The sequence below is a fragment of the Lissotriton vulgaris genome, chromosome 11, assembly GCF_964263255.1.
Source record: "Lissotriton vulgaris chromosome 11, aLisVul1.2, whole genome shotgun sequence".
Classification (NCBI taxonomy): domain Eukaryota; kingdom Metazoa; phylum Chordata; class Amphibia; order Caudata; family Salamandridae; genus Lissotriton; species Lissotriton vulgaris.
Window position 1 is genome coordinate 350745843 of NC_141699.1, and position 15198 is coordinate 350761040.

The 15198-nt window shown below is 42.7% G+C and overlaps 1 protein-coding gene across 2 annotated transcripts in view; it reads left to right on the plus strand.

The window, feature by feature from the left end:
• AIFM3 (AIF family member 3) overlaps nt 1-15198 on the plus strand; it is a 392572-nt gene that overhangs the window by 176198 nt on the left and 201176 nt on the right. For both annotated transcript variants that reach the window (XM_086943319.1, XM_086943318.1), the window contains exons 6-8: nt 2591-2635; nt 6292-6388; nt 14457-14569. In XM_086943319.1, the coding sequence (XP_086799445.1) occupies nt 2591-2635; nt 6292-6388; nt 14457-14569 (255 nt within the window). The remainder of the gene's footprint in view (nt 1-2590; nt 2636-6291; nt 6389-14456; nt 14570-15198) is intronic.

The following is a 15198-nucleotide window of genomic DNA, read 5'->3' on the forward strand; positions in this document are numbered from 1 at the left end:
AACGCAGGACCTGGCCACAGGTCAGTCCCTGAGGCCCACCTCACACTGTGCACGGCTGAAGATTGCCTGCATGGCGTGAGGTTGTTTGCCCGTGAGGAGTTGGTCCCTGTGGAAATCCCCCCGCAGCACACGGCTAAAGGACATGCACAGAGGGGGGTTGGCAATATGTATGGTAACAAAATATTACTTACGCTAAAAAAAAAACCCTAGAAGTTGATGCCCAAAGTAATTACAGCTCACCATACACTGGTAATTGAACCCATAATTCATCACTCATGACATGTTCTATGATATCATTGATAACATTACTACAACATTTTAAATGACATCATTGATGACAAGACTATGTATGGAGGGTACAAGAGTTATAGTTAACTTAGGGCATGAGTTATAGTTACTAGAGATAACAATAACTGGTGAATTTCAGTGTTTTGTTTAGTTTAAAAAAATATATATATATATATATATATCGCTACACGAAGTGATCCTTAAGCCAGTCGAGAGCGCTCCGCAGTGTGTGCTCTGCCCAGGGGTCGGATCCTGACCCAGGGAAATTTTAGTATACAAAGGAGGCGGCACAACCAGGATACTTCAACAGCCTTGTTTATTTCACTTCACCCCACCAACGCGTTTCAGCCACAACTGGCCTTGCTCACGGTCTTATATATATATATATATATATATATTTACCAAATTGTATGTATAGATATATTGCTGAGACACAGGCAGTCTGGTCCACATACACATGTTTTATTTGATAGAAAAAGTGAGATACGTGTCAGCTCTTCTGAGCCTTGCGCATATTGAGTGAGTAAGGATCGGAGGAACCAAAGTGTGTCTCTTTCTTAAGAGAGCAGAAGAATCTCCCATCATCCATTAGAAGTCATTTCTCAAATAAGAAAATATTTTAAGGCCTGATATTGAATGGTGGTCCCCCAGGTACATTATATATAATAAAATTCTGCCCCGCTTACCGCACTTATTCTGACTGAATAGGTGCAGGAAGCGGGCAGCATTATATTATATGTAATATACCTGGGGGACCACCATTCAATCACGGGCCATAACATATTTTAACATCTTCTTATGGTTTCAGCACACTCATCGTAAGTAAATAGATGTGGACCTCTGGAGTGAAGCATAATTAAGCACATCACACCATAAGAAGTAAGTTCTAACTGGGAAGGGGCGAGAGGAAATCAATAGAGGGTTATTTGTGACCCATGCATAACAAAGCGTTTTCTACTAGACAATCGCGTAGGAGCGAAGAATTTGTGGGACTTAATAGGCAGAATGGAGCACTATATGGAGTGCTGAAAATCCTAAAAAATATTCAACCACAAATGTTCAAACAGCCTAAGTGATATGCCCGTTTGAGGAAGGTGCTAGATTGTGATAGCAACAACATGGGCACCCCCATATATGTTTTGTATAATTAGAGAGGCTTCCTCTGATGTAATAATGGAATGCCATTTTGAGGATAAATGGATTGCACTGGGGTTCAGATTAAGGGATTCTGTACAAATGTAAACAATAAAGTGATTTTTATTAAATCCGTACAGTGATATGTAAATCTCTGTCTTTTAGAATTGTTATACCATATATAAATTGTGTCCTGAAGAAGGTGGTGTGAACCATTTTGTTGTCGACTGAAACCCCGCGTCAACAGAATTTTTATATTGCTATTGTTTAATTTACTATGTACTACTATGAATTTTGTCATATTTTGACATTGTTATTTTTAATCTACTTTGTACTTTTGTGAAAACGTAGTAATTGTAGTTGGATGTGCAACAAGCAATTTGTTTGTTTGTTTATTTGTATAAAGCACATCTGAATGCCATAGTTAATAATAAATGAAACAAAGAGTTTTAAGAAAAATAATTATAGAGTGTGACAGATTTTACTTAAACACTTTTTTTGTGAAAACGAACTCTTGGCGGAGTTCTCGGACTTGCACTTCGCGGGACTCCGTAAAGTGCAAAAAAAAACTCCACCGCATTACGTGGAGCTTCGCAAGCGGTGGCGTATGATAGAAAAATGCTGTTTGCGGTCATTGCACAGTGCCGTATGCTTGTCCGCACCGTGCGATTATCGTGAAAGGCCCCATGCACAGCGCAAGCGGTCCCTGCTTTACTTATCTGACGCTCAAGTAGATTTTTACTCGGGCGTCAGCTTTCTCAACGCGAACGGGCTGTTTCTCAACGCGAGCAGTCGCAAGCATACAGGACCACTCGCAATGAGAAACCTGATCCAGCGCTTTGGAAATCTCGCCGGGAGGTTGATTTTCCACGCTCACGCTCGCCAACTTTATGTTGGCAATGACAAATGAGGAAAAATCTCGCCAGGAGTTTGATTTTCCGTGCTCGTGGTCGCCAACTTGACTTTGACGAACGCGAGCAAGATAAAAAACTCTGCTATTCTACACCCTCCCACACCACCTAAGTTGTGTTCCAGAATCTTTCAGGTGCACTGTTAGTGTATTTTCTCATAGTCATCTAGTTTCTAAAGCGACATGCCATCATCACTTCATCTTTCCTTGTCTCCTACCTGCGTCATTTGCTCATTCCTTTTCTTTACCCTTTTTCAGGTCAGAATCGAGAAGGAGAGGGTCCATATTCGAGCCAGCAAACAGGTAAGTGAGTCAAAGAAGTGAAAATAATGTATAAAGCACTAATCAAGGTGACTAAGCACTACTGTTCTCATTCACTTAGGTGGTTTTTTAAAGCTTTCCAGAACAGTAGTATTTGAAGGATAGACCTCATTTCGTCTGTGAAGAAAATTCCAAAGAGAGCAAGCCCTAGCTGGGGCAAGTCCTAGCCGGGGCAAGCCATAGACGGGGCTGCCTTCCCGTCAGGCTTCTATCTAATGCTCTTCGGGTGGATTACTAGTTACAAAAAAAATCCTGATTCATCACTGTAAGGAGACTTCTGAGAGCCACTGAAAACCCTACTTCCCTCTGACATCCCTTCACTCTCCTCCTCATTTTCAGCACTTCCTGTACTCTTCAGTCTGTTAAAGAACTTTATCTTTTCAGTTCATCACATACGTCATCTTTAGTCTTGCTTTCATAGCTCTCTTCCTTGATGTTAAGGCAGAACTTTGCTAATACAACATGTTCGGGAAAAGAAAACTTTTCAATTCATCCATTAAGATGATTATGATTAAAGTTATGATGATTCTTATTAAAGAAACATGCCTATGCGTATAAACCGCTCGTCTATAAGATAAAGTTCTGCTTTGTTAAAAGCTGTACATTTTGCTTCTCATTGACAGGGCTACGATTTATAACCAAGAAGTCAAGAAAATGATTTAACAGCACAATATAGACAAAATGTTATGTCCTACTATAGCTCACCTACCATACCTAACCTACCCTACCCAACTAACCACATCTATCAGCTGTATCTATCATACATGACCTACCATACCCATCGTAACCCATCATACCTCAGTATCGTACCTCTTATCATACCTACTCACCATACCTCATTTACAGAGCCAGCCAACCTGCCATGCCTCACTTACTGTACGTAGCTTCTCATACCTACCTATCGACCCTGCCTACTTTAAACAGTCGTCTTTACCTAATCTACAATAACTAAACCACCACACTTCTGTATCTACCATACTAACCTTCCATACCTAAACTATCACACCTAACCTACTTGCTACGCCTAATCTATCATATACCTAACCTGTCATACCAACTACCCTACCTACCAAGACCACAAAACCTACCTATCATATACACCCTAGCACACCTGCCTACCATATCTACCATACTAACCTACTTAATGTAAAATAACTACAATGGCTAGCCTGTCATACGTTTCTTACCAGACATACCTACCTACCATTCCGTACCTATCCTACAATACTCAACCTCCTTTCAATGCCCAAAATAACCATCAAATTTACATTCCATACTTTTTACATACACTACATTTTTAACTACCATTTCTACCTAACATAACTATCATAGTTATCTATTATATCTACAGTAACTTACCTAGCATAACTTACCAATGGTTTCTAATAAATCATGAATTCCATACTATAACTATCTACCTGTTATATCTACCTACTGTACCAAACCTACAGTCCCTAACATATTATCCCTAAATATCATAACTATCATACCTAACCACCTACAATGCCTTTCATAAACTATCTAACCTACCACGCACCTTACAAAACTACAATACCTACATGCCATAACAACCTTACCTACCATACGTTGCAACCTTAGCCACTTTATTCTTGTGACAAAAACCATACAATGTAATTTCCTAGCATGAATATCTTCATATTGTCTTTATCTTTTATTGTACATTATCTTTCTAGAAACGATTTTTAAAAACTTTAAAAATGTAGTTTTTTGCACCTTTGTTTGAAAAAGAATGCTCTCAGACGAGAACACCTCTGCCCTCTGTGAAATGGTCTTTAAATTAAACTGTGGTTAGTAATAATGGTGCCTTAAGAGGCATATTTACAACTTACCTTCTTAAGAAACTGCTTGGGAGGACTCTCAAATCTCACTGTAAAATAAGTTGTCTTTAAGCCCTGACAAGTTTTGAAGAAAGTTATTTGTTCAATATACCGCCCAATACAACCTTTATAAATTTAGCTCTAATGTTCACGAACACAAATGATCAAACTCCTATAGTTAAAACTGGGAGTTATTTGGCAGGGAGTCTGGAAGTGGAAAAGGATTGTGGAGGGCGCACATATCTGATTAATCAGTTTCACTGCAGGTGGCAGGACTTTGAGGAGAAGCCTACAATGCTTAACCAGGGCAACTATTCAATCTGTAGGTGTTTAGAAGCATAGATGTGCATTGGTTATTATTACATGAAACAGTGACAGTGCAGTAAAAGTGCTGAATGCAGAAAGGCATGCATGCAAGCAGTGTTGTAAGTGCAGCAGTGCTATAATGCATTGTCCTAGGTACAGCGCTTACAATACTGCAGATAATGTTCTAAGCGCGGCATAGCGTAGGGCCTAGGCCATGTTCCAATTAAGCCTTGCACTTCTGCAGGCGGTGATTCATGTACTGCATTCTGGTAGGCATCCAGGTGGGGGCACTGAAATACTGCACAAAATATTTCAAGGCCATTGCTGCAATTCTATCGTAATGTCCCAAAATGCAATGTGAAATGCTGCAATGCTGCATGCAGTAGTACAAGAGCAAACTGTGGAAAAACAACACTGGGTGTGGGCTTCCCACAGTAAGGCCAAGCCTCTCAATCACAAGAGCAGCACTGCAAGCTGCCATCCAAGCACAAGAATGAACGTCTGTAAGAAGTGTTTAAAGTGCGGCGCTGCAACCATGCAATACATGTTCAAGGTGAGCACATTTTCTAAAGCTGCTTTGTCAAACTGCAAATATACTCCTGATGCAGCACCATCCTACTGCATAATAGCTGCAATGACAGCGCTGCGATCTATGAATACATATTTAAAGCGCTGTATTGCAATGCTGCAAACATTTTTTCATTGGAAGATCTGCAGACAGCTATACAATCTTGAAGGCTCAACGCTTCCTTCATGAATTGCTCTATATGCATCTATGCTATTAGAGCTACACTGTTGCAAACGAAGCAATGTGGTACTTCGAACCACCTTCAAGGTACAACAATGTAATATTGCAACATTCAGCACGGTGCTGTTGCAAAAATGTTCCTGGTGTGCCGCTGCACTACTGAAAGTAGTCTCAGCTGAGTAACACTTCATTACATCATGACCCACACCAAGGATCGTACTGCAATCCTGCACAAAAAAATGTACAATAGTGCATACCTGCTGGTAGTGTTGTGTGCAGCATTGCAATTATGCAAGACATTTTCTGAGAATACCACAGTAATACTGCAAATGTTGTTCTTGATTCTGCATCGCAATATTGCATGATACACCCAGCAAGCAAATTTAAGAATTGTTCAAAATGCAGCATTAGCATTCTGTCTGTTGGGGTGTATTGTTTGTTCTTGGGCTAATGCAAGATGGTCGCAGGTCACAAAAAAAGGATAAGGTTGTACATTATCAGCATTAGTTGTGCACTGATGCACAGGGACTTGCTTTAGAGGAAAGGCCACTCTACTGTGCACCTATCACCTCCCAGGCCTTGTGCACTGGACTGAAATCATCATGGACTTTCTCTTCCCAGACAGCTGCAGACTTAACATGACAAACGAGATGGTAAAGCTGGTAGGGTTCTTTACTACCAGAAAGACTTTGTGAAATCCAACCACCTACTTGTAACCTAATAATCCGCTGTCTTTCTGTTTGCAGGCGCTTCAGTCTCAGAGGAGGACCAAAGTGATGGCAAAATGTATCTCCCTCAACAATTACAACACAAGCACTACAAATGTTCTGATTATCGGAGCAGGTACCACAGATTTAGTTCTGGTTATATTATAACGGGGATGGATGTAGGGGTGAAAACCATGTAACGGAATAATGTTGTTGTATGATAGACATGGCATGACCAATGGGGAGTGCAGCCTACGTGGCAACGAGAGCACAGCTCAGTTCACCTCAGTTGTTCCCGTCACCTCTTTTTCGGATACAGCTAACATAGAATGTATACCACACACAGAATAATCTATTTTAAAGAAAGTAACAGCATCTGTTTGAACCTTCCAGGATTGTGGAACACTAGTCCGTTATCTGTGTCTCCTCTTTGGGTGGAGCGCCCACAGCCATTTCTGAAGGTTGCTTGACAGTTAGCACAGCGAAAAACAGAGTTAAAACAAACTGCTATGATTAGTACCACAAACAATGTTTTCCTTCAGCTCTTCCTTTTTTCTATGTAACCCCATACCCCTTTTCAATCCTTTTTCATCAACTGATGTCAAAGAAGTCAAGCTACTTCTAATGAACAAAACTCTCCTCTGATCCCAGTTCTGGCTCGAGCTGGGTACCAACCAGGCTCAGCTCACATACCTGGATCTGTGCTGAACTCTAACCAAGAATGACTAACGCACTTCTGAATACCTCCAGACCTACAATGATTACTGTCAACATTTACGTTCTCCTGTTAGCTACTCATATCTATGTTTCTAGTTCTCACTTTTCTTTTTGATGTAACATTTGTAAAGCGCTCTGATACCCTCACTGGGTCTAGTTCGCGCAATATAAAACTTTATAAATACAATTCAAAAATAAATAAACTGCTTAATCTCTCACTCCTCCAGGGACATCTGCACCTTAAATGCATTCTGAAGCCAGTCCCGCGGTTCTGTGACACATGCAGGCCTCCACAGTGCTCATATCACTCATGCCTTTCACAACTTCCGCTAGTGCCGTGGGGTCAGCTTCCCCAAGGAAGTGCATATTCTGCTTTAACACCCTCCTCCTTTTTTGCCCTGTACATCTAGCACATTTGACCTCTGTAGTCGCCTAATTTGCATGGGTTTTGTTCAAAAGGACAGCTCTTTTATGTTTAAATAGTTATATTCCTGCCACTTTAGTAAATGAACTCTACGTGAGCCTTTGTTTTGAGCAGTTGTACCAAATGCACATGTGGGGTGTGGAAGTGAAGGAGAAAGATTTCCTTCTGGCCCCTAGAATGTAACGTGCGTTTGGTAGTGCATAGTTCCTGCAGCATGGCTCCAGAAACTGCTTACAATTTAAAATCTAGTAGAACACTCTTCTTCAGTAATTTTGGAAGAAACATCCCACCTACACCAGCCATACACCCCATAGGGCATCCTACATGAAAAGACAATTGACCTGATCAGATTGGCTCTATCTAGAGAAGGTTTCTTAAATATTGATGACAGTGTGGCTAAGTCTGAAGGCTTCACAGGGTCCAACGTCAAAGCCATTGCCATGATTCCCACCCTGCAAACTCCATCCCTCCTAGTGTATTTTCCCCATATTCTGTGGATAACATGTTTATTTGGGGCCTGATTCACAACGGGTCTCTGCCTTTATGGCAAACGCCCCTCAGTGGTCGGGAGGGGCCCTCACTCATGGTGGGACCACCTCAATGAGAAATTGAAATGGGGAGGTCGCACCACAAGTGCGATCCCCTGCCATGACAGCGGGGTCTCCGCCACGAGCGCAGAGCCCTTTGTGAATCGTACCCTTGATTTTCTGCCTCGCTGTTTTTCTCCTGTTGATTACTGAATATTACTCTGCAGCCTCCTTATCTTTCTTATTACTGCAACCTGCGCCTAAAAGCTGGGCCCCAGGCATTTGTTTGGCATGTGTCTGCACATTACAAGCAGAAAACAAGAGACAATATACTCAGCAGCAGTACTAAACAAAAAGGAGTCCTCATTTCTAGCTTGCCCTCTGTCATTAACACTTAGGGGCACATTAGGATGGCGGCGGACTCTGTCCGCCCGCCATCCCGCCGCAAAAAAGGGACCGGCCGCCTTAAGGGCAGGGGTCCCGTTTGGGCCATTAGGATGCGCCCGCCACAGTGGCAGGTGCATCCCGCATTTTTAACATTGCGGCGGGGGGTGCTGAAAGCACCGCCCGCCGCAATGCTAAGAATGCACGTCAAGCAGTTCAATGTACAATGTGACAGGCACACTGTGGTGCCTGCCACTTTGTATATTGAAATGCAGGGGGGTACCATAGGTACCCCCCATGTGCACCCTCCACCCTGCAGAATCCCTGGGGGCCCGCAACAGGCCCCCGCAAGTGATTCCCGCATGCCCCCACCACGGAAAGGCATGTGTCCGCCTTCCATCATAATATGGTTGGCGGTGTCTAACAGACACCGCCACCATATTAAACTCTTTTATGCCCGGTCGACTTGTCGACCGGGCGGAAAAGTGGCAGATGGTCTTTCTGTCTGCCGTGGTAGTAATATGGCAGGGGGAAATACGTGGTGAACGGGGGCGGATGTCCGGCAATGCATGGCGGTGGCGATCCGCTCGACATCCTAATGGGGCCCTCAATCTTCATTCCTTTGGTTGGAGGGACAGCATCTACAATTTCGGGGAGGCCTACACAGGAGGGCTAATCCTAAAAAAACATGTAAATCTACACCCAGAGACTGCGACCTAATATGAATGTAGATTTACCTATTTACTCATTTGGGGAATTCGCAAAGGTTTTTCAAGTTATGCTTAGAAAGCTGTGAAGTTTGCAATTTGCAATTGTGACTATGCAAAGTCCCATATGCATGAGCAGTTGTACGTTGTGAGCCCCTGAGCAAAATGCTTCCAAGGGGTGATAGAAGTCTTATGAATGTCTTTATTTCCGGAATAGTATTTTATTGAGTTATCACATCATATTTCAACTGTGTGACTTTACATAGCCCTATTGAGATGTTGCGCTTCCCACCATCCCTGGAATCACCGCTTCCATGAATAGTGTCCAAGGGGCCGATTCAGCTTGTTATGATGGTGTTCTGATAACTGGCACTGACCCCTGTTGTGCCGCGAGCTATTTTTTGTCGTCTTACCACTCATTCCGAATCCAGTCCTCAATTATCGATGAATGCCTTTGATGAATTCATGGCATCTAAGAAAATGGTCATTAATGAAACTAAAACATTTACCATGGTCTGTGGCCCAATGCGGAAGCCATGTAAAACCTTTTTTTATTGATATTACCCCAATAGTCTTGGTAAACTCTTTCTGCTATTTGGGGATCCTATTTCTGGGTAATGGCTCATGGACTCAGCATGTATTGAATATCAGAGCTAAAATGAGTATCGTCTCCCACGGGATTTTCAAGTTTTCCTCTAAACTGGGCAGCCGACCCATCAAGGAAATGGTTGCTATATATACAGCTAAGGAAGTGACCACTGTCACTTATGGGGCTGACCTCTGGGTCTATGTTAATGGCTCTATTTTGCAAATAGAGGAAAATACTTTTTAAAACAACTTTTATGTTTGCCACCCTCTGCCCCAAATACTATTGTTCATATAGAGGTTGGCCTACAGTTCCTTGAAGACCACCTTTTGGTGAGACCTTTGCTATTAAGGTTATCACTATGGACAAATGAAGAAACTAGCTTTACCAGCAGGGGCGGCTCCTCCATGTGGGTGGAGGAGTGTCGCCCCTCTGCTTTCTCGCAGTGCAAGAAGTTGAAACATAATTTGGTATTAATACAAATTTATGTTTCTGCTTCTTGCACTGCGAGAAAGCAGAAGAAGGGTTTAGTTGTGGGCGGGCAGGTGGGAGGACGTTCCTGCTCGAGGGCAGGGGAGGAGGGGCTAGCCCAATGTTGCAGGCCCTGACTGTTTGGTTGGCCTTCTGGGCCGACCAAACCAGTCATGGGCACTCTCCATATTCTCTATGTAGGTTGCATGCAGCCTATATGGAGAAAATGACCTCTCCATAGACTCCTGTGTGGTCTGCGTCCCGTCCCACCCAATCACAATGCTGCCATTGCAGCATTGTGATTGACTTAGGGGAGGGAAGCTGCCTGCTTCCTATTCTGCGTGACCCGGCCAGGAGCTGAGACGGCGCGAGAGCTGGGAAGGTACTTTTTTTTAAATTCACCTAATCCCCCACTCCCCCACCACCGCGCAATCCCCCGTGCGACCCCACCCATCCACCCGCGAGTCTTGCAGGCCGTGACTGTTTACCATAACTATTATTCTGAACTTCTTAGCCTTGGATAATGTTTTAAGTGCCCTTTGGCTATCCTAAATTAACTTCCTTCTTGGCAGGCTGTATAATCTCTCAATCTGGTCAGACCCTACACAGATTACATTGCTAACCTAGAATAGGATTAAAGATACTTTCTTACAATACAGATTGGATAAACGTGAGCTAGAGGATGGATTAAAATCATCAGTAGTTTTATATAAGCCCTTGGACCAGGTGGAGGGGGCTAAAAATGATCTATTACACGTAACAAATATGCAGCACCATTTTGTGCTGGCAAGGCTGAGATGCGGCATTGTGCATCATCTAGTTGCTTACCCTAACATGAGGTCTTTCCTCCCCCCCACCCGATACGACCCACTCTCCCTGTGATGGCCAAAGTAAACAAAGCACACTCGACTTTTTATTGTTTTGCATATTGTATCAGAATTTTAGGACTTTTTATCTGATACCAGAACATTAGAACTCAAAACGTTGCAATGAAATACTTGGTGACACTAGGCGACCCCTCTGTGTGTCATAATGCTCCCCTCTGTGTGTCATAATGCTCTCCTTCTCACATTGAATGCCATTAAAATAAGTAAAGCATATTGCAACAGTTAAGAAAATAGAGTACAACTTACTTCTTATTGCTTTGTAGATCCGGAAGGCACTTTCAACCCTTAAAGAAGCCTTACATAGACCCACGAGAGACTCCCAGGAAATTTCCAACTTAAGAAAGCATATAATTCTGCCAGACGAGATCGCAAAAAACAAATCAAACAAGAACTATGGTCCCAACTACACGACAGCACCCAAAGAAAGGACAGCACCTCATTCTGGCAAGTCATAAGATCTCCTTTCTTGGCCAATAGCACAGAAACCCAACACCTAGATGTGGCAGTAACCGAAGAAGATTGGGTCACCCACTTCTCAAAAATCTTTGGCCCACCCCCAGACTTTGCAGTAGTTAATGGTTCAGTAACAAACGAGGTCCATTCATTGGGAAACAACATCTACCCGATAAATATTCATTTCCACCTCAGCGAAGTTATCAAAGCAATCAGGGCATCCAAATCTGGCAAGGCTCCTGGCCCTGACGGAGTTCCAATGGACATCTTCCTCCACAATGTAGACTTTTGGTCACAGCTAATCACCCGGGTTATGTCAGCTGTAACCTCGGTCGGGCTTTTCCAGTCATGGTCGACATCAACCCTTTTACCGCAACGACCCTGCTTGCTACAGACCAATCTCCCTTCTGGACTCCATGGGTAAGATCGCGGGTCGAGTACTCCTGGACCGTTTACAAGCTTGGGCCCGGGAGAACAACATCATAACCGACCTGCAATATGGCTTCCAGAAGGGGCTTGGGACCGTGGAACAGGCCCTTAATCTTGTCCTTCTGGCAGGGAAATATGTTGGCGCCAAAGGAGGTAACATCTTCCTTGTCTATGTCGACCTAAGAGCGGCATTTGACTGCGTCCAACATGCAAAACTCTGGCAAATACTTAGTGACCTTGGAGTGGACCCCCCATTAATAGCCTTCCTACGTGAACTCTATTCAAATGCTGTAGGGCGAGTAAGATTTGGTACCAGTGGTGAGCTGTCCCGTTCATTTCAAATAACGAAGGGAGTAAGACAGGGATGTGTACTGGCTCCCTTCCTGTTCAACCTTTATACAAACGGGCTTGAGCAGGCTATGTTGGAAGGGAGCCAGGACTTACCCCAGATAAATCACCGTCCGATACCCACATTGCTATATGCTGATGATTCAGTCATTTTAGCACGGACCCTGAACCAACTCCAGATACAAATTAACAAATATGCCACATTTATGGACTCACTCGGCCTCAAAATAAACATAAAGAAAACTTTCACAATGCACATTGGTCCTAGGGTTAAAAACCCTAAACCGATAATGGTCGATAAAATGAAACTGGAAAAAACCTCAGTCTACCCCTACCTGGGAATCTTAGTGGATGATGCGGTGAACTGGCGCAAGGCAATCGACGCCAGAAACCTTCACTTCCGTCGGGCAACATCGGCATTGATTTCTTTCTCGAGGAAACTGGGGAAACCAGCGCCACCCGAACTCCTGACCATATATTATGCAAAGTGCCATAGCGTGGCTACCTATGGAGCTGGAGTCTGGGGTTATGGACGCATAGATCAGCTACAAGTAACGGAGAATGGCTTCATAAAATACATTTTAGCCCTCCCTCAAAGTTCCCAGATACTAGCTTCGCATTGTGAGCTTGGTATGGAATATATTGTTGACACTATTCGCTGCCAGCCAATTTTACTGTGGCATCGAATATGGACCAACCCGAATGTCATTTAACTCGCTCCCTTTTTACAGACTGTTTAGCCCTGACATACTGGCGAAAAATTCCTTGGCTAACCTACATATGGAACTTCTTCAAAGACCTGGACCATGAGTCTTACTTCGAAGATCCTGCTTCGATAGAAGACATTTCCAGGAAACAATTAAAATCAATGTGTCTGGGTCACTTGAGGGAGTTACGGAACCAAGCTGAGATCCTAAAACCATCTAACGAAAAAATCTGTGCACAACAATCTTGCAAAGGCATACAAGCATATTTGACGTATTTCTTATCAAACCACGAACATTTTTTATTAACAAGACTTCGTTTTAACATCTTTTTCCGTTTCGTTTCATTTCCGGAAACTCAAAATTGGTCCCGCAATTTGATGAACTGTCCATGTGATGGAATTTCCCAACAGTCAACGATCCACGTTGTTTTATTTTGCAAATATTACGAACTTCCACGAAAAACGTGGATTATTCCACTTCTTCGATCCAGTGGCCATAGACAATGCTATTCTGCGTTTCTCTTTTTGCAGTCTCTGAACACGCCACATGAAGCTAAACTTATAGTGACTTTTCTTAAAGCAGTCTTAACAATACGTCAAAATGTTCTAAGCTAACTAGAAGCATACAAAACTGCAAATTTTATTCTTAGTATGTTTCTTTATATCTCGACTTATTTTTAAACTCATTCATGCGCTGAAAAGCTTTTTCTATTGTATGTACTTTTTATGATTATACAATTGATAATCGAATAAAGGTTTATGAAACTGAAGCTTTGTAGATTTATCTGATTTCTGGTGGATTAACCTAAACGAATGACTGATGTATAGAATATAAGATTAGACAATGCATGCATGAATTTCTGTTGACCTTGCTCGTACCTTTTAAATGGTATAATGTTGCAATAGGGTAGGGATTATATATACTACTATGTTTTATATTCTTTATCAATTTGAGTTTTTTTTAATGATGTAATTGGGGGATATTTTATTGTTTTTATCTCATGTATATGTGTGCGTTATAATTTATGCACTTTTATGGAAGTATTTCTCTCCACACGAATAAAGATTATGAACTGAACTGAGAGGCCTATGTCGTCCCATTGTTTAAACCCCTGTTGTTTCGTCATTGGGCCAAGCTTTGTGCCCAGCCACAACGGAGTCTTTGGTGTAAGCCTATTGTGCCATCACATTTCTTAATTTAATGTTTGCCAGGTGATGAGGACTGCCGCTATAGCTGCTGGGGCGTTTTGTGTATCTTGACTACATATAACACATGTGGGTGCCCATTTTCCCCTAGTCCCAAGTATTTAAACATCTGCCTTCTATCGCCAGGGGCACAGGGAGGCTTGCAGTTGCCTTCCAGGTGCCCTTTGGAAATATAAGTGATTTTTCCCAGTTAATTCTCATTCCTGAGTATCTACCATAAATTTCAAATATTTTCCCTATTGTCACCAGGGAGTAGTCCAGATTGGCCGGCTACAACAGGACATCATCTGCATATAACGAAATACGTATAAATGCCATTTTGATATTGTATAAATATATTCGTCTCTTCACACCAACAGGGCCTGCTGGGCTGATGTGCGCAGAGACACTGCGGCAAGAGGGGTTCTCAGACAGGATTGTGATGTGTACAACCGAGAAACACCTACCTTACGACCGGCCCAAACTGAGCAAGGTTTGTGACTCTGGTTCTGTTGGGACATTGAGAGAAGTCTGGGTAGAGAAGGCTGGGGAGTGTATTGGTCAATGGTAGTATATCAAAGGGCGGTGTTTATTGGAGGAAGCATTAAGGGCTTAATCATGTACCAAGAGTTTCTCTCCTTTCATATGTTGCAGTTACATACCCTACACTGAACTAGCACAACCTTGCTGCTTGGCACGCTGCACTGCTACCTCAAATGTGTATCAATCATATATCTTAATAGAGGGTTGATTTGCGGGCACTTATCCCACAATCTCAATCAGCTCTTTTAGAAATTAAAGTTCAGGACGTTTGCTCTGGGCATTGTATTATGTCCTTCGTTATTTAGCCCTCCGACGGTTCTGATATGTGTTCCTACATTAATCCACGATTTTCCTGACTCTTTCATTCTCATTTGCTGTGCCAGTTTGACCTGCCATCCAACTGGCTTGTTTGACACCATTCAACCATTATTTCTGTGGGAGCTGCTACCTTTCTTAGCAAATCTCCCCATTAAGAATGTATTTGGAACTTTTACCCGGAATGTTTCTATTTCCAGCTTCTCCACAGAGTTTAATTTGCCTGGCACAAGAAGAAACTATCTTGGGTGGCAGGGATCTATC